At 40.6% G+C, this 26,905-nt stretch overlaps 1 protein-coding gene across 11 annotated transcripts in view; it reads right to left on the reverse strand.

Moving 5' to 3' along the window:
• Positions 1 to 3,875: 3,875 nt before the first annotated feature.
• Positions 3,876 to 26,905, reverse strand: part of CLCN3 (chloride voltage-gated channel 3) — a 69,234-nt gene continuing 46,204 nt past the window's right edge. For 8 of the 11 annotated variants that reach the window (XM_077353615.1, XM_077353614.1, XM_077353618.1 and 5 more), the window contains 10 exons: positions 25,185 to 25,372; positions 23,967 to 24,089; positions 23,635 to 23,841; positions 22,957 to 23,037; positions 20,900 to 21,445; positions 16,861 to 17,047; positions 15,142 to 15,540; positions 14,320 to 14,536; positions 8,223 to 8,298; positions 3,876 to 6,791 (listed from right to left, as the gene is read on the reverse strand). In XM_077353615.1, the coding sequence (XP_077209730.1) occupies positions 6,633 to 6,791; positions 8,223 to 8,298; positions 14,320 to 14,536; positions 15,142 to 15,540; positions 16,861 to 17,047; positions 20,900 to 21,445; positions 22,957 to 23,037; positions 23,635 to 23,841; positions 23,967 to 24,089; positions 25,185 to 25,372 (2,183 nt within the window). In that variant the 3' untranslated portion in view covers positions 3,876 to 6,632. The remainder of the gene's footprint in view (positions 6,792 to 8,222; positions 8,299 to 14,319; positions 14,537 to 15,141; positions 15,541 to 16,860; positions 17,048 to 20,899; positions 21,446 to 22,956; positions 23,038 to 23,634; positions 23,842 to 23,966; positions 24,090 to 25,184; positions 25,373 to 26,905) is intronic. The other 3 variants (XM_077353619.1, XM_077353621.1, XM_077353625.1) reach the window with 1 other exon arrangement.

Below are 26,905 nucleotides of genomic sequence, written 5' to 3' on the forward strand. Positions count from 1 at the left end.
GCATATCTTACTGGGAGGGAAAGGACCATAACCATATTCGCCACTTTTATGACAATTTCCTCCCACCCCTGTCTTGGGCTTAAAGTGCAGCTTTAGAAGGCAGTGGAGTTCAAATTGTATTTCAGGAAATCTAGGGATTCCTTAATAGGATTTACCATGGCAAATAAACTCTAATGTTCTCTAATGGTATTATGGACTGATATTTTGAACTTGTGTGTACAAGGGGAACTCTCAGTTCATACAATATAGTAATGAAATACAGCCAACAGCCTTGTGCTCTCTTCAGTGCTTTCAGGAATCTCTGTAGAGATGGATTCTGTGTGCAAAATTCCTTGAAGGTAGGTTTTAAATATATAAGGCAGGCCCATTAACAGTTCCTTTTTAATTGCTAACATTTTCCTGTCTGCACAGGAAAATGTACCAGCAAAAGTAATTTGTAATGTACTGTGGTTTGACAGGTGCAGGCAATTCTGTTTTTGCAGTACCAGGATAGAAGCTTGAAGAGTAGTCCATACAAACTGTGTTTGGCTTGGTAGGTCAAAAGCTATGTAGACTTAGATTAATCCCAAAATTTTTAAATTGCTAGGTATCTAGTGTCATAGTGATATGATAGTATATCAAGGTTTATTGTATGATATGCACTAAAACCACAACCTCCAGAATCATGTGCCCACAAAGAGAACAATAATCTGAATTTCAAAGCTGAACTGGAAATTTTAGCTTTCTTCAGATTCTTCCTCCGCTTTTATTTTTCTTCATAGGAGCAAAGAGCTGGTAAGTGCCATTTATATAAATCTGTAGCATAGCAACATGAGTGTAATGGTTCAATCTAATAAAATTAGAACTTAAAAAAAACAATTAGATCAAGGGCCTGTGGCAAGGGCTAGAGGCTTAATAAAAGAGGAAAAAACCACCCTAAATGACGAAGTGGAAACACACAGAAATTTCTACAATTGGGCCCATTATGCACGGCCGCCGAAACGGCGATTTCGGGTCACATGGAAAACATGGAAAACGCGGAGGGGGAAGACGCGACGCATACCGGTTATACACGGGGCGGGGCGCGGTGGCGGCAAAACCCAGAGTAACCGATTATGCACGCGCCGATCCGGGCGCCGCTTCTGGTTGCGCCCCGCTCACCCGGAAGCTGCGCTTTCTTCCGCGTTTCACTGACGCGGCTTTTTCGGCGGCATGCACCGAAGCTGCAGCCGGTTGCAGCCGGCTCCGTGCGTTATCCGTGATTTTAGTCGCCGCCATTCCACCCTGAATGTGCGCTAAAACCCCCGTGCATAATGGGTCTTAGGGAGGGAGAATACTGCCAGTATTAAATTCCCAGATGCTGAGTAAAATTGAACGGAAGTAGATTCAGGGCTCACCTAAGTACAGTACTCTGATCTTCCTGGCAGTTGCATGGGATCCTGGTGATAGTCATGCTACAAGCCAAGACAGGTGCTCTTGGTTAGTGACAAGTCTGCTTGAGAACTTAGATGGTTCTCTAGGTTGCAGTGTCTTTGAAGGAACTGGATTCTGGATAGGTAGAAGGCCAGGTCTCCTCCAAGGCATGACTTGCACTTTTCCCCAAATAAGAAAAAGCCTTGCCTGTATTGCAAGTATAACAGGAGCTCATCTCTGACTTGGGCAGAAATCTGAACTTATGCTAAGCAAGCAACGGGCTTTGGGGAGAGGTACATATTCCTAGGCTAGACTTTGATCCTGTATAGTGATTGTTGTGCTAACAGTCAAAGGGGGAAGAAAGATACCTAATAGCAAAGAGAGTTCTGCTCAACAGAGATTTGTTATTAATATCACTAAACTAATTGAAATAAATTATTTTTAATTTTGTGTAAATATCCTCACACTGGACTTACATTTGTGCTGCATTTAGTGCTGGTAATTCAATTTCACTAATACTGCCACTTTAGAAAAGGTGCTTGTATAAGAGAACTATTTTTTTCAGTTTTATTCAGTTAATCAAATATAAGGAAAGGTGGATTATTTGCTTTTTACTGTCCCCCACCTTTCTCCATATGTTCCCTATAGCCAAGATCTGAGTACAGCAATAAAGAGTCAAACCAGAAGCATCATACACAAATTTTTAATGTTTTATGGTAAATTCATTACAGTAATAGGATTTTATTTTACTGTAATGATATGCAACTCTACCACACTAGTATAAATAAAAACATTAATTTCAATGTTTAATACAACTCTAGGAAATAGCACAGATTTAATAGATTATGCAATCTTTAGGAACCAAAAAATGCTGACACTGCCCCTGCCCTCCGCCCCTATCCTGTTCAACTCTTGAGTAAGACACTGCCTTCATTAATGCATCTTTGTTAGACAGCTCTGGCACACTCACTTCCTGAATTTCTAATGCATCGTCCCTAGCTAACATACACTGTATGTGCTGGCAAAGAAAATCTATACAGAATATTAAATGTGAAGACATTACGGTTAAATTCACTTGGTACTACAGTGGGCAGCTTGAGGGCAATGTGACTTTATGTGATGCCTCTTCTACCAGCAGAGACTAAAATAATCTTAACTGGTAGGGAGCTTCAAACAAAACAGGAGACTTTAAAAATTAGGACATGTTCTAATATGTTCTTCTTTGTGATGATCCCCAAGACAATCCTGAAACAGATCATGTTATGCTAATAACTGTGTGTGAAATCAAAAAAAAAGATCCAATCACAATGAGAGAAGTTTAGAAAAAGTAAAATGAAAACATGGACTGCAGAAATGCTAATAATGAAAAGATTAACTGAAAAAGTGATTTGAAAATCAGTACCCCCTTTCTCTGGAATCTAACTTTTACTAAGATAATCATAAACAATCCAACTATCAACATTGTCCTTGCGTAAAGGCCTTGGAATCTAAATTCTGAGAATTAGTTTAAGTCATAATCAGCCCTATCCAAATGTTGTAAATGAAAATAAATTTGTTCATTCAGAATTGTAAGCATTGGAGCCAACAGTTCTTGTCCATTACATAAGGAAGAACAGCTTCCTTCACTAGAAGATTCTTTACTTTGGCAGGATCCTATTGCATCCAATCTTGTGTCTTTATGGATGCCAAAAGAGCCTTTTTGTCCTCATCAGATAAGTAGCCAAGAATCAGTGCATGGTGTGGGTGAATGTTGATTTTCTAAGTGTAGGATACAATATTATCCAAGGCTCCCTGAAATTGCCTCTTAAAATGCTGCTCAGCCAAGTTTCAGGTTCTATTATACCTCAGCTAGGCTTGATTTTACAAGATACTGGGAATCAAAAAAGTGCCTGATGCTTTTGGAGTAGCTTCATAAAGTAAACAATATTTTCTTATTGGTTAAAGTAACTTTTGGTACTGCGAGGTTGATGTCTGGAAGAAAATTGGTGGTCCATAATGTCATATCAAAATTCATGTTTTTCTTTTATGGCATTAGAGTATAATTTTGATTATAAATATTGGAGACTATTCTTAACAGTGAGAGATTCTGGTTTAGTAAGTACAGCCTTTCTGAACCAATGTTTGGGTTCACATTCTCTACCTTTTCTGTAACAGTCAAAGGGGGAAGAAAGATACCTAATAGCAAAGAGAGTTCTGCTCAACAGAGATTTGTCATTAATATCACTAAACTAATTGAAATAAATTATTTTTAATTTTGTGTAAATATCCTCACACTGGACTTACATTTGTGCTGCATTTAGTGCTGGTAATTCAATTTCACTAATACTGCCACTTTAGAAAAGGTGCTTGTATAAGAGAACTATTTTTTCAGTTTTATTCAGTTAATCAAATATAAGGACAGCTTTTTACTGTCCCCCACCTTTCTCCATATGTTCCCTATAGCCAAGATCTGAGTACAGCAATAAAGAGTCAAACCAGAAGCATCATACACAAATTTTTAATGTTTTATGGTGAATTCATTACAGTAATAGGATTTTATTTTACTGTAATGATATGCAACTCTACCACACTAGTATAAATAAAAACATTAATTTCAATGTTTAATACAACTCTAGGAAATAGCACAGATTTAATAGATTATGCAATCTTTAGGAACCAAAAAATGCTGACACTGCCCCTGCCCTCCGCCCCTATCCTGTTCAACTCTTGAGTAAGACACTGCCTTCATTAATGCATCTTTGTTAGACAGCTCTGGCACACTCACTTCCTGAATTTCTAATGCATCGTCCCTAGCTAACATACACTGTATGTGCTGGCAAAGAAAATCTATACAGAATATTAAATGTGAAGACATTACGGTTAAATTCACTTGGTACTACAGTGGGCAGCTTGAGGGCAATGTGACTTTATGTGATGCCTCTTCTACCAGCAGAGACTAAAATAAATCTTAACTGGTAGGGAGCTTCAAACAAAACAGGAGACTTTAAAAATTAGGACATTTTACTCAGAGAAAAATCTGGTTTAAAAATTACATGATTAGCAAATGGTACTTCAATTATTTGTAGACAGTGAGCAATAAATAGAAACTTCCCAGCAACAGTTTCTACATGTAGACCAAATGCTACAAAGATAACACTGATTTAGCGAAGTACCAAAAGGTCTCAAAACGCAGAATATTCCAGATTTCTACCTAAGCAACAAAAATGGCTTTTACAAACTTTTTTCATGGAGAGAAATTAATAGGATGGGTTGTTGCCAAGAGCATCATTTTAGCAAGAATTCAAATTGCTGTTTCTGATTATTAAAAAATAGTTATGTGCTCCTGCTGACTTTACTAAGAGTTCTTCTGGCATGTCCTTTCACCATTTCAGTGCCAGAGTATTTTACAATAAAGAAACATATTTTTATTTTGCTTCAGGCACCACTCTAAAAGATCACTGAATGGTGTCTACCCAGCATCACAGCATCTTGCTCCTGCTTTTCCAAACAGGTTTTCTGGGCTGTCCTGGAGAATTTTGAAAACTCCTGAGTTTCAAGATAAGTCATTAACTGGAATCCAGTGCTTAGGAAAATGTTAAGCCTCACTACGCATGCAGAGTTTACCATCTAGTCCCTCAAATAATTATATAACTTTCATTGTTCGTATAGCCAACATAAATGCTCCTCACTCTTAAGAGATGAGATAGATGCCTTGTTAGCCATCATTCAGGTCTACAAAACCGTCTTACCAACTTCCAGTCTTACTATGGTCAACACCACAGATGTAACATCTCAGGGCTGATGTTTAGCTCTAACTTAATGAGTACTAAAAATTTAGAAATACATAATGGAACCAGGAAGCATGTTCCAAATGTTTCAAGTATTTGAATTTATACCTTGAATTTAAATCCCACACAAACATTTTCAATTCAGTATTTGAGATCAGCTACAACTGAGTTATTGCTACATTTCAAAGTTTGTGTAAAGAAAAATCAAACTATAATAGTTACATAATGTTTTAAATCCTGCAGTGTTTACAAATGTATTCCAGTTTTTTGATTAGAAACAAAAATATTAAGGTTACGGTAATAGAAAGTCAGACAGAATTACAAAGAAATATTACATTTTACCTAAATCCGAATCCTGCAGAAGGTTCTGAATTGTTGTACAAAAATCACATTATAAAGGTAAAATTAACTGTGACAATTAATTACTTTGTATTTAGTATATATTTTAAATCCATAAACATATAAATTAAATGATAAAATCAATGTACGTCCAGTGCAAGTTATGATTACATTTCTTGTTTCAGTGTCAGCAATGGAACACTTTTTTGTGGGAATGGGAAACAGAAAATGATTAGTCTTAATTTATTGGGAGGGGCAATCATCAGTGTTTAAGCATGCAGTTGTTATCAGATATACATTTATACAGAATTATTCCATGTCTTAGAATAGCAGCATTTTCCTTACACTGCATGACAATGGTACATACCTTAGTGTTTTTAATAATACAAAATAATTGCATAAGCCCAGGTCACATTACCATCTTGCAGAAGAAGCAGTCCTCTTGAGACAGGTTTTTGGCCTTTTAAGTTGCAGCTCCTAAGCTGCAGGATTTCAGACATGCTTCATACTAGTTATTTACCTGTTTAATCTGTTTCTATTGCAGTAGTTTTAAACTGCCCCATGAATTTCATGATATACAAACACTAGGTTTAAATGGCACAAGAAACAGTTCCTTCTTGTGATCAAGCTCAGCAGGTCACAGTTCATCTCAATATGAGAAACTACCATCAAAAGGGCACACCAATTCTAAAGAGGCTTTGTTACGGCTCAGGAGAGAGACAGAGAAATAGAAGCTCTTCTGGAATGTAAAGAGGTGATGTGGAATAACAATGCATTTCATGAGTTCACACAACAGCCGCCAGTGGCAAAAAAGGGCAACATATTGCAGTCTTCAAAAGATGGCTCAATTCAAAGTGATCCCTCCAGAAATGGGGACTAACAATGTATTTGATACCAAAGTAACATGGTAGATTGGAGCCTTCCATCTTCCCACTGCACTATCATGGCAGATCTAGTGGTTCAGAACGCATCCAGTGCGGGGCTGCAGAAATCCACTCTCGTCTCCTCTGTTACTGTGAGAAATTTCCTTTTTCCACGCTAGCTGCACTTTCCTAAACCAACTCGTGAATCGTAGCAGTGTGAGTTTCCAAAAAAATCCAGCTTTCATCTTGAATCACAGAACAATGCCATACGCTATAGTGTTGTGCTATTCAACAAATGAACCTCCTCTTCACTTTCCTCTCTCTCCTCAGTAACTGAATTCAGTTGAACATTATTGATGCGGGGTCTTGGTTTGCCGTCTGGGCCATATGACGGAGGATATCTTTTTTTGTTATGATGCCAAGGAGGCGCCTGAAAAGAGACACACAGAAGACGGCTAATTAAATAGAAGGGCAAAAGGAAACAGCCAGACTAAATCTGTAGCCAACGCGTTTTTGTTGACAGGAACAGAATGCATTAAACCCTGATTGTCTTATTTGAAGCAACGCATTTTATTGTTATCAAATAACCATCATTTTGTTAAAAACGACAGCAGTATCATGATACTGAACACGATGGTCACTAAACTATTACCAAATTTCATAATGATCCAAGTAAATAAATACTAAGCTCGTACTCACTTATAGTTAATTTTTTTGTGTTGGTGATCATCATATGCCAACAAAAAAGTGACAAAGGAGGACAAAGGGGGAATGAGGTAAGGTGTGTGAATAAATGACACTGATTCCATTATCAGAAGAAAGTATTGTTCAATCTAACTAAACTCAAAATTGCTTAATAATTCAATTTTGAGGCTCTGCCCAGCATAACCTATTGGTTTGGGTGTCTTCATAAGAGCACATGCAGATACATTTGAATAGATGATTATATGTTAATGTATTTGAAGATTAAAGATTCCATGCGAGACAGAAGAAAAAACCCATGTCGTTATACTCCCCCCCCCATCCAAATTTTTTTTGAAACAGTGCTCTTATGACCAAGGTATTACTAGCTAATAAGCCCACACCAGTTCTATTGAAATATCAAAGATTGAAGGTGCCCTAAAAGGATATTATCACAAGAGAAGCAGAAACAAAGAATGAACTGCTGACCTTGTTATTCTGGTTAGCAGTTTTGCTGTAATTTATTTTTTTACAAAGGATGCATGAAACGATTGTGAAGCAGCTAAACCTGGAGGATGGACCAACAGCAATTGCTGCAGAGCAACAACTGCTATCTGAATGGAACAAAATACAGCAAAACAGACAACTGATAAATGGTATCATTATTGATACTCTTAATTAGAACATAAATACCTTTCCAACCGTCACTCTAGAAAAGTGACTTTCCAAATGCATGGGAAAAGGATGTGCAAAAATCTCATGCTTCAAGATGAATGCTCTAGTACAGATGTCAAAACTAAAATGATTTGTAGCTATTATTAAAAGTCAAAAACGTTGCTCACTGGTTTTATAATCTACACAAAACCTATCAGAAAGGAAAGAAAGGATGTGCACGACACCTTTGGGACAGCAGTACTTCTAGTCTTCCTAGCCCACTGGTTCTCACAACATTTTCTTTTAATTAACAGTATATTTTTCAGCTGTCACTTCATTCAGCATATTTTCTGCAAGTGGATTTTATTCATTTTCAAATTTACACTGACATCTAAATGAAAAGCCTCTGTACTTGTAGGCGAAGATTTGTTGTTCAGCTATTGCAAGAGAACACTGAACAATTCACAAGTTTCATGCTTCCTGATGTCTAACATGTCTAATGAGGAGATCTGATATATCTAATCACCAAGGGTTCGACGTGTTGCTTTAGTTGCTCGAGATGTTCTAATATGTTCTTCTTTGTGATGATCCCCAAGACAATCCTGAAACAGATCATGTTATGCTAATAACTGTGTGTGAAATCAAACAAAAAAAGATCCAATCACAATGAGAGAAGTTTAGAAAAAGTAAAATGAAAACATGGACTGCAGAAATGCTAATAATGAAAAGATTAACTGAAAAAGTGATTTGAAAATCAGTACCCCCTTTCTCTGGAATCTAAAAACCTATCTTGTAGCAGCTACCATAAAGCACATATTAAACTCAGGATAATAGAGGCAGAAGTGAAATACAGAGCTAGTTGTTTACCATTATTACAATCAATCTGATGTCATCACAACTTTCTATAAGTATTAGGAACTAACAATTACAGCCCCCCTCTCGCTGCATTCCTGTTGTACTAGAAGATGGTTAAGCAAGGCCATGTGAGGTCTATACAAATTCTACTCTTTGTTGTACCAGTAAAAGCTTTCTGTAACTAGAATAATTAGGCTGAATCAAAATGTGCATGTTCACAAAAAGCAAAAACCAGGGTAATGGAAATATTAAAGGATTTGGAGACTGGGGATCAAAATCCTGTTGGAATAGCTATGGGACTATAGAAATGGTAGATGGATAATAAATGACATAGAATGCCAGAGTCCCATCTCTTCACTTGTGGAGATCCAGTTCACCTTCTTTCTGAAGTCCTACATTTCACTGATATTAAACTTAAACACGAAAACAAAGATTTTCAAATGGGCCAGTCTGTAGTAGATATGAAAGCCCACATTTATATAGCAATTCCACATGGAATACAAACATTCCAGCTGTAAGCAAAACTATCCAGTCATATTCTTCATCTTCATGCAAAAGTGCAAAACCAAGGTTTTGAGTCTTTTCCCATTTAGAAACCATTTAAATTATTTATTTGGATTTTTATACCGCTCATTCTTTACAGCTCTGGGCGGTTTTAGAGACAAAGATTACTGATTGTGACTTGTAATATCTATAGGTGACTTGTAACATCTATAGATTCTTTGTTGACCAGTGCTTTTAAACATCTACACATTTAAATTAAAATTTCTTGCAACTGATGTTCACTGTTTTTGCTTATATATATACACTAGGAAGTGGAATTCAACTGCCAGTCTCCATAAAATTGGTTTAGTGGTGGGGATATGCAAATACATGTCATTGTTTGGAGTGGGGGGGAATGACCCAAAAAGCGAATAGGGGAATAAAACCCAACAACTGTAAAAATTATATTCCAAATAACTTAACAACCTGAAGCAAGAGAAGAGAGACATATTACAAAGCAAAGGCAACACTTTGTCTAAGAAATTCACTTAAGAATTCATTAAGTAAATTAGTACTATGATACCTTTCTACATAGTTAATAGTAATTGTTTTAGATAATTAGAACCCTTAAAATATAGCACAGGGTAACGATGCGTTTTAGTATACTATAGATTTTTGCACAATTTGGTTCCCGTATTATCAATGGCTTTAAATGATAGTCCCAAACCCAATGGATTTAACTGATAGATCCCAATCACAGCATCGTAAAAGAAGTGTAGGAATTTCGTCTCCTACTGTTCACTACCCAAAGAGGTTACAAAGCAGCTTATAAACACCATTCCTTTCCTCTTCTACCCCTGTGAGGTAGGAGGAGATGAGAGAGTTCTAAGAGAACTGCTCTGCAATACAGATCTAAGAGAACAGTGACTAGCTCAAGGTCACCCAGCTGTCTGCATGTGGAGGAGTAGGGAATCAAATCCAGTTCTCCAGATTAGAAATTGCCACTCTTAACACCATGCTAGAGAGGGGGAAAGTAATTTTCTAGGATAATATCCTCAAGGATATATTTGGAAACACAACTTTTTTTGAAAAATAATCATTATAATAAAATATAGTATACATTTCAGCTGTAACTTTAGAAAGTTACATGCAACAGTAATGTTTCCTTTGGGTGGAAGATATATATGCTTATTCCTTAAACACTTTTAAAAACAGCAAATGCAAATAATATACTGCAACACAGCAAATATCAACAGCCTACAGTTTAATATGCAATCTCAATTAAATAGTAATAATTTAAAAAAATTAAAGAGAAAGTTGTTGCTTTGATTAATAAGATGGCAAAATAACAGACTTCTCCAACTGCTCATAAGCATAGGCCATCCCCCTAAGGCAGGGGTAGTCAAACTGCAGCCCTCCAGATGTCCATGGACTACAACTCCCATGAGCCCCTGCCAGCATATGCTGACAGGGGCTCATGGGAATTGTAGGCCATGGACATCTGGAGGGCCGTAGTCTGACTACCCCTGCCCTAAGGAGTTAAATGTGCAAAGGATCCTGCTAAGTAACATTTGAACTGGGACTCTAGCTCCAGAGAATACATTGGGGGAGCTCATATGTTATAAATTTCAGTGGAAGAAGAGAAGGAAGAGATCTACAATTGTGAACATTATGTACACAAACAGGCACTGTAAGAGGAACTGCATGTTACAAGGAACCTAGGATTGCTCTCAAAATTGGACTTCCTGTCCATCGTGACTAGTACCACCTTTTCAATGTCCCGACATCATTACAGAGTGTGCTTTTGACACCAACAGCAACACTAGATGATGTGGACAGATCGCCCCACAATCAGAGAGAGGTACAAGATAATAACATCAGAGGACAGAGGATGTTGGACAAGATATTACAGAGCATTATGGGTAACAGTGTGTGCCAGCAGTAAAACAAAAATCACCTTCTTGTGGGGGGTTATTAGGAAAAGGGTTATTAGAAAACAGTTCTAGTCCCTATATCACAAATTATATATATATATATATATATATATATATAATTATGATGATGATTATTATTTTATAAATAGAAGAAGAAGAAGAGTTGGTTCTTATATGCTGCTTTTCTCTAAAAGTTAAAAACTTCTAAATGTTATAATTAGATTGTATTCCTTTTCTATATTAACTTATATATATTTTAACAGTGTATGGAATTGTGTAGTAATCCACCTTGAGCCAATAGGGATGGGCAGAATACAAGTGAAAAATAAAATAAATTTAAAATTTAAAAATACTAGCCCAATCCTGAGGCTGGCTTGGCCTCTCCTGTAGCCCAGTTCAGGGGCTCATCAACCCCCGGCCTGCGGCCTGGTGGCGGGCCGCAAGAGCCTTGGCAGCAGCTCCCCTCTCCCTGCCCCCCCCGCAGCGAGAAGCTCGCAAGGCCGCAAGCAAATTGGCCGCCGAAGTGGCTGATTAGCTCGCGACCCAGCAAGCTTATTGCTGCGGGAGGGGGGGGAGAGAAAAGTGCCCGGTGGGGGCACAAACACGCACGCACAGCAGTTTCGTGCATGAGCAGAGCCGCCACACATGTGCATTTGCGCCCCTGCGGGGAGCGCAAACACGCATGCATAGCAGCCATGCGCATGCACACATGCACAAAACTGCCGCACATGTGCATTTGTGCCCCCACCGGGTGGAAACACGCATGTGCGCCACGTCCACACATGCATGTTTGTGTAGGGCTGCCGCACATGCGCGGGACCCCGGGTCACCTCTCCCCCCACCCCTTGGCAACGGGCCACAACCTCAAAAAGGTGACCCAGTTTAAACCAGGCAGCAGGAGAAAACAGCACAGAACTGTACCTCTTCCTCCTCAGAAGAGTTGGCTTTTTTACCCCACTTTTCACTGCCCAAAGGGGTCACAAAGCAGCTTACAGTTGTCTTCCATTCCTCTTCCCACAACAGACACCCTGTGAGGTAGATGAGGCTGAAATAGCTCTGACAGGACTGCTTGGTCACAGAAGCACTATCAGGGCGGTGATGAACCCAAGATCCCCCAGCTGGCTGCGTGTGGAGGAGCTGCTGCTCTTAACTGCTATACCACGCTGGCTCCAGGCACAGCAATGCCAGCTAGGCTGCCCTCTCTTGTCCCCTGGTTTAAACTGGCCATTAGAAGAAGGCAGCACACACCCACATCTGCTCTCCATGGGCACAGTGATCCTGCCTGGGCTTCCCTCTCCCGCTAACTAATTTAAACTGAGTGACAGGAGAAGGCAGCATAGAGCTGCACAGGCAAGGGGCTCTCAAATCTTACCAACCTAGCTTATTGTGGGCTGGCTTCTCTTGCAACCCAGTTTAAACTGTGGCTGACTTCTTCAGTCCCTTTAAACAGCTTCTCCTCTGTTTTCAAATTCCCGAATATATATAAGATTTTTGTTTGTTTGTTTCTTCAAGAAAACCAAGATACATTTGGGAAGATGAAATATACCCCAAAATATCAATAAGGGATAGATTTTTGGGGTATATTTTCAGCCCAGGTAGATTTGAATGAACACCACTAATAAATATACATACACAAATACACACTGCAAAGCTGGGGAAAGTGTAGAAGAAAAAATCAAGGGTGGGAGAAGACCAGAGTCTGGGGCTTTTCAGTCTAGAAAAAAAGGGGGAACAATAATATAAAAGTATGTATAGGGTGGAAAGTGAACTGAGAGAACATTTTCTTGCAGAGAGATGTTCAATGAAGACAATTAGCAATAGATTCAGGTTGGACAAAAGGAAGTATTTCTTTAATCAACAAGTAATTCAATTGTGGAATTTACTGCCAGTGGATGTAGTGATTGCCAATAACAGATTGCTTTAAAAGGGGATTAGACAGACTCTTGGCGGATAGGTCCATCAGTGACAACTAAGCAGGGTGCCCAAAGGTAACTTCCACATTCAGAAGCAGCAAACCTCTGGAGACCAGTGTTTGCAGTACTGAGGAAGGTCTTGACTTCTATGCTTTATTTGCTGGACTTCCAGGACCACTAGAAGGCCACTGTGTGAAGGAGGATGCTGGACTAGATGGACCACTGATCTGATCCAACAGGGATTTTCTTATGGTATAGGACCATAAGTTTTAGAAACACCTCCATGTTCCTTTTAATGTGCAGTTCCTTCCCGCTCTTCAGGGGCTTTTTAAAAGGAAGAATGTCTAAGTAATTATCAAAACTACTTCAAAGGAGGAAGATCCTAAGAAAATATGGTAATTTTTCACTTGCAGTAAAAGCAATTCAATTTAAAAATTTTAAATTTATATATTCAGATTTTATACTTGTATTTTAATGAAATGTTTTAATGACTGATATGGAAATATGATGCACACCACCCTGAGCCGGTTCACTGGGCAGGGTGGTATATAAATTAAATAATAACTATGACATCAAGTCTTATAAAACCTTATATTTCTTGTATTTCACTTCTTGTAAGCTACTCTTGCCTATAAGACATCACTTAGGATGGACTGCCAGGAAAGACACAAAAATGTTTACTGAAAAATTGGAAGCAGTTCAATGGCACCTGGCCTCAACTGGAGGCAACTGCACATATTAGCCATGTATTATTATTTATTATTAGTAGTAATAGTATTATTAGTTTAATTTATACACCGCCTTCCCAGGAGACCAGCTCAGGGCAGTTTACAACATATAAATATAATAATATTAAAAACATACAATAAAATAAGGTTTAAACTAAAATTCGATGTCAGCATTGACCAGACAGGTATTATATCAGTTAGCTGTCTTAGAACTAAATTGTAGTCCAGAAATGGCTGGGGGGGGGCAGTTCCTGCAAAACTACTGGTCCTCCTTGATATTTACAAGAAAAAACGAAGTTTTTCCCAACACTAAAGTAATTTGAATATGTGATCCCAGTGTTATATGGCTCTTACTGATGTTTAGCACTTCTGCCCTTTTCCTTATGAGGGAAACAAGAATGTACGAGAACGTTTTCTCATGTTACAAAACTGAACTAAGCTGATGATTCCCAGGGCTTATATGGGGTTGTATGACAGGAAGATAAGGGAAATGGTGAGAGTAATACACAAAGGGAAGCATTCATCTGGAAAATAAAACTGGAAACAAAATGCAGATGCCAGATCACCCAATTAGACTGTTGCCCCATGCTTCATGCTTTTAAACTGTGCCTGGGTGCCAAAGTTCTATCCAGAGTAATTGGAAATAGGTGGGAACATAAGCACACTCAAGCCTTTGTGGTATGAACAGCAATTCCCATCAATGGACTCACCCATTGTGCGTTACGAGGCACTGCCTCAAGCCCAGCTTGCGGAAAATATCCACCACTATCTCCATTGGTGTGTGATCTGTTACAGTAAAAGGGCTCATATCAAGAATGCTTCTAAGCTTCAAAGGCCGAGGACTTTCTGCTGGAAGTGATGGGGTATGTTGGGCAAAACAGACCCGGGAACTGCCAACAATGCCTTCTTGTTTCTTTCTGGCACTTTCTTTTGTCAAGAAAGGAAAAGAAAAACGAGAGAAGGAAGCTGAATTCACACTTTAAGGTAATACAACATACTTTCAAAAAAGATGCAAGAAGCTACTAGGTCCACAAACATCTATCCATACTTGTGATGTATTGCTACAAATTGTTTTCTCTCAAGACCCATTTGTGTTATGTAATATTCCTAAGGTTTAAAATATTAATAAGTTCATTCAAACTCACAAATCAAATTTAGAGGTGCCATCTGCATTGTAGCATTCCAAGACAAAGGGTGGTGCCAATTATAGAAGGCAAAAACAGAATTTTCGTTATAGTATAGTTGTCCAGGTACCTGGACATTACCATCTGAATCTGGCAACTACGATTATTTTGTCACAACAGAGACCAATGGAGCACATAAGAATTAAGCATAAATTCATCCAATGTATTTTGCTTTAAAAGGATGTAGTCATATCCAACATGCTCTATCTCAATGCTCGCAAGCACAATGCTACAGTGGCACAATTCCATTTGTCTTTCAAAACGTCATCCCATATCTGCTACGTTTGTCTTGAACATTAGCTGCTCTGAGGGAAACCATACAAACTCGGAGGACAGAAAAACAATTACCTATTGCAATAGTCAAATCTCTCCTTAGAGCAAAACCCACTAGTCTTTGGGACTCTTTTGACATTATAACTGGGAAACCATTGTAGCTGGTTTCGTTGATCAAATTTTCTATATCGTCCACTGTCATGTTATCTTGGGTTAAAACAGCTAAGGGTGGGTCATTTCTTCGAGGCCTCATAACATCAGCAGCCAGAGTTGTATGGGTGAATTCTTCTTTTGCATCCAGGAAAGGATAACCATTCAGACGAATGTGGGCTTCATAAATACCTTCCCTGCCAAAGGCATCTCCTACCCACTTGCTTGTCATTACTGCGGCCATGAGGGGCACAATATATTCCAAGCCACCTGTTAACTCAAATACAATAACCACTAAAGAGACGGTCATCCTTGTTACACCACCTGAAAGGAAAGGGAAAAAAATACCTTGCTCATCAATATGCTCTTGTGGGATAATCTACAAATATACTGGTTTTTTAATCAGACTGCCAGGTACCAACCAGGTAATAATTCCCAATCCCCACTATTAATATTGTTTAATTTACTGGATACGTATAGTGAACAGCAGGATTTTAAAATACTAACATTAAAATTTAGAGCAATCCAGAAAGAGAAAACTGAAAGAACAACCAACCAACTAACCACTTCATCTCTAGCATGGCAAGTGCGAGAAGTAAAAATGTCAAATCTGAGCTGAATCTGGAACATGTATGTAGATGGAGTCTTCTTTTCTCTATATATAAAGAGCTACTGAGTGAGACCATTCATAGTTGGTCATTATCAATAAGCTAATGACACTCTGTATTTCTTTAAACAGCTATCTGTTCTAAGGTGATTACTAGAACTAGTCAAGGGTAAACAATCTGAAACTGAATCCAGATAAAATGGAATTTATGCTGGTAAAAATTAAGCTGTTTGAAAAGGATGCATGTATCTAAGTTCAACATGGTCCTTCTGTCCCTCTTAGAATGTGGAAGAGTCGTTTCACCTACATGTGGCATACTACTTGCATCTCCTAAAAAGGCCTGATGTTGCTAGGCTGATCTTCAACTGACTCTGCATTAACTTGCTTTCCCAAGATATTTGGTGCTGGTTTCTGTAATATTACCTCCAAAAGGTCAACTGATTAAATTCTCACTGTTTATTTACGCAACAAATGATCCACCAGAAGCATCACAGCGTTTAGATCATTTGTCAGTTTGGATCACCAGATTAGATTTGTGAGGTATGTGAAATTTGCCAACAGGATTAGGTATGAAAAAGAGTTTTCTTGTCTCTTTGGAAATGCTAAGAAAAGGACCTGAGAAGCAGCAGCATACAGCACAAGGAAAGCCAGTGCAGAGGACAACTACATCTGTGTTTACTGAAGACAGAACTAGAAAGTATCAAAAAGAGTACGCAGGTTGGTGGTTACATATCGTGAAATGTTAGTTTCCTTATTTTCAATTCTTTACTCATTTCTGATTCAGCTTTAAATTTTTTTACTACCATGAGACATCAGAAGTCGTAGCTGACTTCTGGGCATATGTGTTTGCGGTGGGGAGCAGGGGGGTGAGGTTAAGCAAATGCACACAAAGAAGACAGGCACATCAAAATGACAAGTACTTCTAATGCTGGTCCACCTCCATTTATGCAGTTTCTTGTTTTCCACTTAAACACATCTGCTTAGGCAACTTAAAAAGACACTAATGTCTTGCATTCGCTGTATTGCGATTTAGTTACCTAAGCATGCAGCAGCGCCCACCATAGCATAGAGGCCAGGTGTAATACAGTCTGCTCCAGCTTCACACCACTCCTTGAAGATGAACCAGTCGTGGTGATAATAAGCAAGTTGCTCCACAGCGATGCCCACAATCCTTCCAGCTATTGCTCCGATGGCCATACTAGGTATGAACAAACCTGAGGGAACCTAACCACAAAAAGAAAAAACGAAGAAATTCAATGGAAATTATAGCTTCACTGAAGGAATGTTTTGCAAGCATTAACTTTAGCAGTGTCTATTGAGCTTCCAGAGACACAAGCCCACACAAGCTCTTTTTCCATTCTTCTTATGAGAAAATAGCTAAAAAGCATAAAAGGTTCCCCCTTACCACCAAAAAAAAAACCTCTGTAGTGAACCAAGGCACCAGACAGTTAGAGGAACAGTACCAACTTGTACGCAAGAATGCCAAATGCAATGCAGAAAGTTTACCTCCACTGCTATTTCTGGGTGGTGGCTACAGGGAGAGTGGGGCCAATAGGCCTGAGACAAGAACAGCCCCATTACGACTATACCTCCAGCAGCTTTTAGAAATGACCAACATCCTTGCCTCTCCTCAGCACAGGCTACTGAAGGCGCATAATTATACTAGCATTGTGTGGGTTTTCTCTCTCACCAATTCCTGGAAGCAGTCAGGCAATAAATACTGCATTACAGGAAAGTTCCACCTACCCATAGTCTTCTTGCTGCTGACATGCAGCAGAGCCAGCCAGCCCAGTATGGCAGGGTGTGTTCTACACAAGCAGCTGGAAACAAACTGGGGGGGGGGGGGGGAGTTTCCAGCAAAAAGAAATCCTGCATTTGAAATATTACTTAACGTCCATAGATTAACTGACATCACATCAAACATATGCTAAATCTTCATTTATGCCCTTAAGCAAAATCCCTCCAGCAAAACTGTTAGCAGGCAGTCCCTTCCTTTCCCTGAGGGGTAATTGACAGTTATACTGTCAAGAGGTGTCCCTCACAATATCAGCACAAGTATCAATTGCAATAACACTGCCTGGCCTAAAATGACAGAGATAGGTATCAGCCAGACCCTAAGTGCAAATGCTCCAACAGGACGCATAAATGGATGCCAGCCAGAGACAAACTTTTCTAGCAAGGGATTATTACACTGCATATTTGGGATGTGATGCTGTTTACTAATTTGTTACTAATTTACTTTCTCCTTGTATCTGTACTCTTATTTTATTTATTTATTTATTTATCATACTTCTATACCGCCCTCCCCGGAGGCTCAGGGCGGTTTACATTATAACAGAAAACAATACATAAAACAGTCTGTAGAACATGTATAACTGATAACTAATAATTGTAACCAAATAACAACACAGTATAACAGTAAACAATATAGTAATACAAACAGGTCCAGGGCTTATTGATGGGATTCTGAGGGGGGGGAGCAGGGGCCCTTGGTCGCTGATTGATTACGTCTGGTCTCGGCCAAATGCCTGGTGGAGGAGCTCCTTTTTGCAGGCCCTGCGGAACTGTTTAAGCTCCGTCAGGGCCCTGATCTCCTCTGGGAGCTTATTCCACCAGGTGGGGGCCAGAACAGAGAATGCTCTGGCCCTGGTCGAGACCAGGCGGACTTCTTTAGGGCCAGGGATCCTTAGCTGATTGGAGGCAGTAGAGCGCAGAGCTCTTTTGGGGGCATAGGCGGGGAGGCGGTCCCTCAGGTACACTGGGCCCTGACCGCGTATGGCCTTGAAGGTAATTACCAGAACCTTTAGTCTGATCCGGAATTCAACTGGTAACCATTGCAGCTGATGGAGAATAGGCCGGATATGAGACCTCCACGGTGTTGCTGTGAGGATCCTGGCTGCTGCATTTTGAACTAGTTGTAGTTTCCGAGTCAGGGCTAAGGGCAGGCCTGCGTAGAGCGAGTTACAAAAGTCCAGTCTAGAGGTGACCGTCGCATGGATCACTGTGGCTAGGTGTTCCGGGGCCAGGTAGGGCGCTAGTAGTTTGGCTTGGCGGAGATGGTAGAATGCCAGCCGTGCTACCTTTGTGATCTGGGCCTCCATTGTGAGGGAGGTGTCCAGAATCACGCCTAGGTTCCTGGCGGAGTGAGCCGTAGAGAGCTGCACGCCATCCAGGGTGGGCAGGCGCGCTTCCTCGCATGGGCCCTTCCTACCTAGCCACAGGACCTCCGTCTTTGAAGGATTGAGCTTCAGGCGACTCTGCTTGAGCCATCTCGTCACTGCTTCCAGGCAGCTGGCTAATGCTTCTGGGGGAGAGTCAGGGCGGCCATCCATCAGGAGGAAGAGCTGGGTGTCATCTGCATATTGATGGCAACCCAGCCCAAACTTCCGTACCAGTTGTGCGAGAGGGCGCATGAAGATGTTGAATAGGATAGGGGAGAGGACCGCTCCTTGTGGGACTCCACAAGTAAGTTGCTGGCGGTCTGATGTTTTCTCTCCTATTGCAACCCTCTGTCCATGATCCTGGAGGAAGGAGATCAGCCATTGAAGGGCTGTCCCTCGTATTCCAGCATCGATGAGGCGGCGAGCTAAAAGCTCATGATCAACTGTGTCGAACGCTGCTGAGAGGTCTAATAATATCAGCAGTGCCGACCCGCCTCGATCCAACTGGCGACGGAGGTCGTCCGTCAGGGCGACTAGTGCTGTCTCTACCCCATGGCCAGGCCGGAAGCCTGACTGGGATGGGTCTAGGACCGAAGCTTCTTCCAGGTATTCCGTCAGTTGGTTTGCGACTGCCCTTTCTATCATCTTGCCCAGAAACGCTAAGTGCGAAACGGGCCTGTAGTTGTTAGGCTCTTGTGGGTTTAGAGATGTTTTTTTCAACAGTGGACGTACCACAGCCTCTTTCAAACCCTCCGGGAATTCTCCTGTTGTGAGAGATAGGTTGATTATCTCCCGGAGGGGGCCCTTTATCTTTATGCCAGCTGTTTTTAGGAGCCAGGATGGGCAAGGATCTAGTGGGCATGTAGTTGGTCTTGTTGTCGCTAGAATCCTGTCCACTTCGGTCAGCGTGAGTCGTCTGAAGTTACTCATAGTTTTCTCCAAAGACGGCCAAGGGGCCTCTAGTTCACTTTTTGTATCTAACGATGGAGGGAGGTCGTGGCGGAGTGTCGAGATTTTGTCCGCAAAATGACTCGCAAATGCCTCACAGCTGATGTCCAATTGGCTACTGTTTTGTTGCCCTTCAATCAGGGCAGTGAGGGATCGAACTACCTTAAACAATTGAGCTGGGTGTGAGTCTGCGGATGCGATGGTAGCCGAGTAAAAATTGCGTTTTACTGACTTCACCACCATCTCATAGGCTTTCATCTGCATTCTATAAGATGTTCTCGAGGCTTCGTCACGAGTCTTCCTCCAAACTCGCTCTAGCCGTCTCAGTTCCCGTTTCTTGTCGCGAAGCTCCTCGGTGTACCAGGGGGCTCGCTTGAGACGGGGCCGGAGAGGGCGTCGGGGAGCTGTCTCATCAATGGCAGTCAGCAGTCTGTTATGCCAGTCATTGACCAGGCCATTGAGAGAAGTGCCGGGAGGCATTGGTTCCCGCAGAGCATTCAGGAATCCTATTGGATCCATAATTATGATTTTTGTTCCATTGCTTGAGGAAGTGTGCATGCACACGAAGGCTCACGCCTTGAATAAATCATTGTTGGTCTTAAAGGTACCATGGGACTCGATTCTTGTTGTGCTACTTCAGACCAAGACGGCTGCCCGCTTGAATCTGCAAAATTTCAAAGCAGTAAAGATCTTATCTTCTGAAGGCTGACTTTCTAATCCCCTCATGATTTATTATGGAGGAAGAGACAGAAGTTTTCACATGCCTCTTGCTGCTGACACGGAACTGGAGAATGTCCATATTCCTGACTAAATATCCAGCAAGCGGCCATTTGACTTCTGTCCTAAACCAAACCTGAGTGAATATTCTTTTGACTGCCGTACACAATGCATTGCGAACTTGAATCGGGGGAGGAAAACGGGAAGGAGAAGAGCAATGGCCAAAGAGACATCCTGTGTCATATCTTACCTTGATTCCAAAGGTGAAGACTGTCATTATAATCTTAAAAATAAGGGCTAGACACAGCTGCCATATAGCTGAATACACTCCAGTGCCTGCTGGACGGTCAGGAATGTCATCAACTATTTTACTGACATTCATATCATTTCGGTAATCACAAAGGGAGGATGATTCCAAGGGCCCACAGTCTGTAAAGAGTTCTTTAATAAGCTCACTGGTGTTGACTCGGGTGTATGGGTTAGGGAATGCAATAACGGCAGTTATTGCCGCTACAATAATGACCTCCAGGACTGGGTACTTCCCAAACTTGGTCGACTTGCGGCGGCGGCACCAGGCGATGTTTGCGCGGATGAAAAATGCCCCCCACAATCCACCAAAGACTCCCAGGAGAATGAAGGGTAACAGTTCAAAAAGATACCAGGGGGTGTGATATTCAACGTAGAAAAGGACGAGGCGGCTGTTACCAAAAGGATTGATGGACCTCAAAACAAATGCTGCCACCAAAGCAGCAAAGAATGATCTCCACAAGGTCTTCAGGGGGAAATAATAACTGACCTGCAAGAGACAAAAGAGGTCTGTTTCACTATTTGTTGGCATTCTGCAAGGCTTATAAGGACACTGCTTGACAGAAATTAACTCAACCTAGTTTATTTATTTTTTTAAATAGTTGGCTACAGCATCCCAAGTAGAAATTCTCAAAGCGATAATGAAACAGACAGCACACTATACCTTAAATACAAAACTATTTAAAATATTTGAAATCCCAGCAACACTTTGGCGAACAAGGCAATGGCTGCACAGCGCACGGATCCTGCTCTGTGGCCATTTCCCACAATCATAACAAATTGAGCTTTGGGATTGTTTCATGACATGCTAACTGTTCATAAGCAGGTCACGAGGGATGGGCACAAACCGGTTCACGACCTCAAATTCATGATGAATTTGGCCACATTGTTGTCTGGTTGGGTTCTCACCATTTGAACCCAACGGCTGAGCAGAGCGGTCCACCCTCAGCTGTTAGTTTTAAATGGCTCGGAGCCATTTATACCACCCGTTTCACTCCCCCCTTTCCAAGGGGGTAGGGATCAAAACTGACCACTAAAATAGTTGCCAAGACTGCCAGACGTTTCAGGCTGACAACAGATGAACACATGCACCCTGCTGTCAGGCTGAAATAGCTACAAGCCTTTGGAAGGAGGGGGGGGGAATCTGGTACACCGAAAAGGCTCGCAGCCCTTTTAGCCTGACAGCTGAGAGGTGTGAGGGCCCCACTGTCCAGCCAAAATGGAGCAGGATGAGGAGCAATCCAGTGAGCTTAAAAGGTTTGCAGTCCTTTTGGCCCGACAGCTAAGAGGCAGGTGCCCCCCCCCCCCCCCATTTTGATTCCTCCTGCTTCTAAGTGGACAGAAGCAAACAGACTATCCTGAACCAAGGGGTCAGGTCATTTGGATTTGGGGGTAGTTTGGGAACTCCCCAAACCTCAAACTAGAATTTTTCAGTTCATGCCCATCTCTACTTGTCACCACTCAACTAACAATTATCATACCACTGAAAAAAAACACGTTTATGGAGTCACACTAAATATGTCATTAATTAGAAGCATAATGTGCCAGACTCGAGAGGTCAACCTATGTACTTCTTCCACCAATTTTGCTATCTGTAATGCCCAATGAACTGCAAACCAAATACTGCTAACTATGTTGAGCTTCACCGGTAACAGGAAGAATAAAGACATTAATTGCATGGTGAGAAGCTTTTAACAATATGTGTACTGGGCCAGGACTAGATAAAATTTGCCTCCGATGAGCTCTTACACAATTGGCAGATAAGTGCTTGAAGTATGCCAGAAATTACAGAGGTATGTGTGGGGTAGTAACTTTCGTTCACTTACTTGCAAGGGTGAAACTGTACTAATCATTTACAACCAAACAAGCATGGGGTTAGTACACATGGAGTGGAACCATGCCATTTTGAAACCTGGATTGTATATGAGGGACTCAAGGCCACATCAGTCCATGCACAAGGACAATAATAATGAAGCAATTTTAAGTGCTGATTATAGATACCTCCTCCAGGCTGAAAAGAACTCCACCAATGGGGGCTCCAAACGCTACTGACACACCTGCTGCTGATGCAGCTGATAATACCTGCAGGAAGAACAATGTTGCTTAAACTGTTTGCAGCCAGGTCATACATAACAACTTTATTATTCAAAAACGTACTGTGAAGATGAAATCTACAAAACTGCAGGAAAGCTGAATAATCAGCAACCTCAACTCTCATCTTTCATGACTGGAGAAATGTTATTGCTTAGATTAGGAGATGGTGTATAAGACAGCTCCTTTTCCCAAGGCACCAGAGCAGGACAGTCACAACTCATAGTTTTAAAACAAGCCTGCAGTTAACTCTAAATCTCAAAAGGTATCATCAACTTCTTGCCTTAGATTGATTTATTTAGGGTATTTCTCTGCCACTGTTTAAAACAAATATAAAAACAAGCCATTAAAAACCACCCCCCCCCTTTAGCAATGCTACCACCTCCCCCCATGTAATTTTTTACCCTTTAGCAAAAGAGTAAGGAGGAGTGTATATAAACACTCATGGGAAAGGAGAGTGGGAAGAAGCCTGGTTATCTCACCAAATGGGAGGAGAAGAAAAGTTGAACATATTTTTGATATAAGAATATACTACTGCCTATTTAATCACATTATTATGAGCATTTATTTTTAATTGTAAGGACGTACCTCTCTTTTTTTGGCTTCATTTGTACTATACTTTGGAAAGAGGTAGGAAAAGATATTGCCACAGCAACAAGCAACATGTACAAGAGGGCCTTCTTTTCCTAAACTCAAACCTGAGGCTACAGCCAAAACTAGAGTGACGGTTTTTATCATCAAGGTCCACTTGCCCAAGTACCCTCTGATTATGAAGCCGCTCAATATGGTTTTGATCTAGAAAGGAAAAAGAAAACACCACACATTTTAATTTCAAGTAAAACCCTCTTCTAACATGTGAATAGGTGACACACAGTATATCACAGAACTGACATGATATGGTTAAAGGTGATAAATCCTACCTCTGGAATCCCAGAGCCACATGCATAAGGAGCAAACACTTTCACAAGAGATACTGCTAGGAAAGCAAAACTCAAGGCCCAGAAAATATACATTATATAGTTCATTATGTAGGAGCCCGGGCCCTACAGAGAAAGAAAGGGAGAGAGAAACTGTTAGCAAATTTTAAAAGGAGTCATATTAATATTCTGTTGTATTTTAAGAAATACATTTACTCAAGTGCAAGACCTTTTCAGGTATGCCATCAAAAAAAACTTTAACTTGGCATATATTATAGATATGTCCAGTAATTAAAGCAAACTTTGTAAGTGTGCATGCACGCAAAAGCTCACATTTTGAATAAATCTTTGTTGGTCTTAGAGGCGTCTCAAACTTCATTCTGCATCTGTTCATTAGATCTTGTATTTGTATGCTGATTTACTGCCATTCACAGGTCTTCACAACTGCCTTAATCTAATCCAATCTCAGCTATAATCACCCAGTTACTCATGTATCTTGATTCGAGCTAGCCCTTTCTGGTAATTAACTCCTCCTCACCCATCCTCTCACTACTTATATGTAATAGTTGAGGAAATTCTGTTTCACTGTATCTGAAGAAGTGTGCATGCACACAAAAGCTCATACCTTGAACAAAGCTTGGTTGTTCTAAAGGTACCACTGGACTCACATTGTGTCATGATGTGCAAAGGAATTTCTCAACCTGCCCCTTCCTGTCCCTCCCCAGCAAGCCACAAAGATAAGGGTACCCCCCCTCCAGAACCACAAAGGACTGCCACTGGGAGGGAAATTGACACACAAAGATCAATGCATGCATAATCCTGTATGGACCCTAATAACTATTTCAGCTGTTTTAATGTTGAAGCATTTTGAAGTTTGCTGCCTTGAAGACCCTACTTAGATGGAAAGGCAGTACAGAAGTGTTTTAAACAAACATATTGCTGTCTGTCTCCTGGCTAAAACATTAAATTTCTGGTTAGCAGCTCTGGTTCTAGAGCTCTGCACTCTTATATCCCTGACAATTTCACTCTAACATATAATTGAAAATTAGGTGAGCAGGCAGATCAGTTAATAAAAAAACTTTAAATTGGTGTGCTAAGTTACGATAATATAGATAAGCATCGAGACGTTATTGTGTGGATGAAATGTTTTCTAATTTTCCCAATTAAGTTACCAGTCTCCCACATCACTACAATACTGCTTTGTTTGAAAACTATACTTACTTCTGCTTGACCAATTATGAGTTCTGCCCATGTTTTCCATAGTGGGCATTTATCTCTCTCTTCAAACGTCGTCTCATTTGATGTCCAGCAGCACTGCTCATGATTAAACCACAGGGCACTGAGACAAATGCCTTCCTTCAAGTCAGTCATCCAGTCTGCAGCAATATCTATCAAGCCAGCCAATGCACCTGTTGTGTGAAGTGATGGGTTAGCACTTTCAGAGGCTATGAATATAACATCATGATCAATTCACCAAGCAGCAACATAATGCATTGCTAGCTGAGTTGGCAAAACAATGCTGTTGTCTAAATCAGATCACTTTAACCAAAATACCATTAAGAGAACTTAAGTGGCAACATTAATTCAGAAAGCTGTTTCTAACAAACTGCTTCACATTATTAACCTGAGAATATTTTTTAAGTTTAAAAAGACATATCAAAGCTAGACATGGCTGTCGATGATAAGAAGTTCTCCTCAGTGCCAATATCAATCAATCAATCAATATTTATTCACGGTCATTCAGACCAAAACCCAAATACATGCAGTTAAAACCAAGACAATCCAAAAAGCAGGAAAACTGCCAATGCTATAAAAATGTTAAAAGTCTGACATCATAGTCAGTATTTAAAACATACTTTAAGTTACCAGTTTAAAAAAAATGGCTTTGTACTTATAGGGTTGGATCATAAATAATTTTTTTGATCCATATACCGAGTACGCAATTTCATGGCGGCGGTGCAAAATTTAGCTGTGCAGAGAGTTGTTTGCTTATCTGCGTCTTGAAGCAGTACCTTGATTTTCTCCTTTGTGGAAGATCTCGGGTAAGTGTTCAGAATTGGCTGGATAAAGGTGCGTCTGATAGTGTCATAAATGGGGCAGAACAGAAACACATGTTCATCTGACTCTATCCATCCGCTGGCACAAGGACAGAGTCTCTGAGCAAGGGGTTTCTTTTGGTAGCGCCCCTCCAGCACAGCAGTGGGTAGAGTTGAGCATCTTGCTTGGGCGAAGGCCCTTCTATGGATGATAAGTTCTAGGTCTGACAGGTATGGAGCTGGAACAAGCGTGTATCGGATCCTATCTGGACACAGAAATTCTGGTGTTTTGGCTAGATCCCTTTGCCGGCTGATGTCCTTGACCCTTTGTTTAATTATGGATTTAGCTTGATCTTGCTGTATGAAGGCTAGCTGTTGTTCCATGAAGCCAAGCTGTGATAATTTGCATTTCACAGTTTTTAGCCAAATTGGCTGAAAGTTGTCTCTTAAGATCAAGGCAGACAATCGCTTTGGGTCATAGGTTAGCTTCAGCCAATATAGGATCGATGACACATAGATCTTGTCTTCCACACTTTGCATACCTGTTTCCAATCTCACTCTAGCATTTGATACGCACTCAGGGAGCTGGATGATCTTCCTTAGAAATATTGACTGCACCCTTTCCAGTAACATAACACTAGATGTTGGGGTTCCTGAGAAGGAGCCATAAAGCAGCTGAGAAAGTGTCTCAGTGCCAATATCAAAAGGCAGGACTCCTTACTCAAATAGGATCCAGGGGTAAATAAACGGCACAACATTTTACAAACGTCACATGTCACGTCCAATGATAATGGTACACATTTTCTTTAATCAGTTACAAAATGGTGGAATAAGGGCAGGTTATGCTGGAGATGGATAAGCTACAACAGAACTGTGTCCTACAGTTAAGATTATCAGGAATGTGAA

Source organism: Paroedura picta, chromosome 10, assembly GCF_049243985.1.
Source record: "Paroedura picta isolate Pp20150507F chromosome 10, Ppicta_v3.0, whole genome shotgun sequence".
In the NCBI taxonomy this organism is placed as follows: domain Eukaryota; kingdom Metazoa; phylum Chordata; class Lepidosauria; order Squamata; family Gekkonidae; genus Paroedura; species Paroedura picta.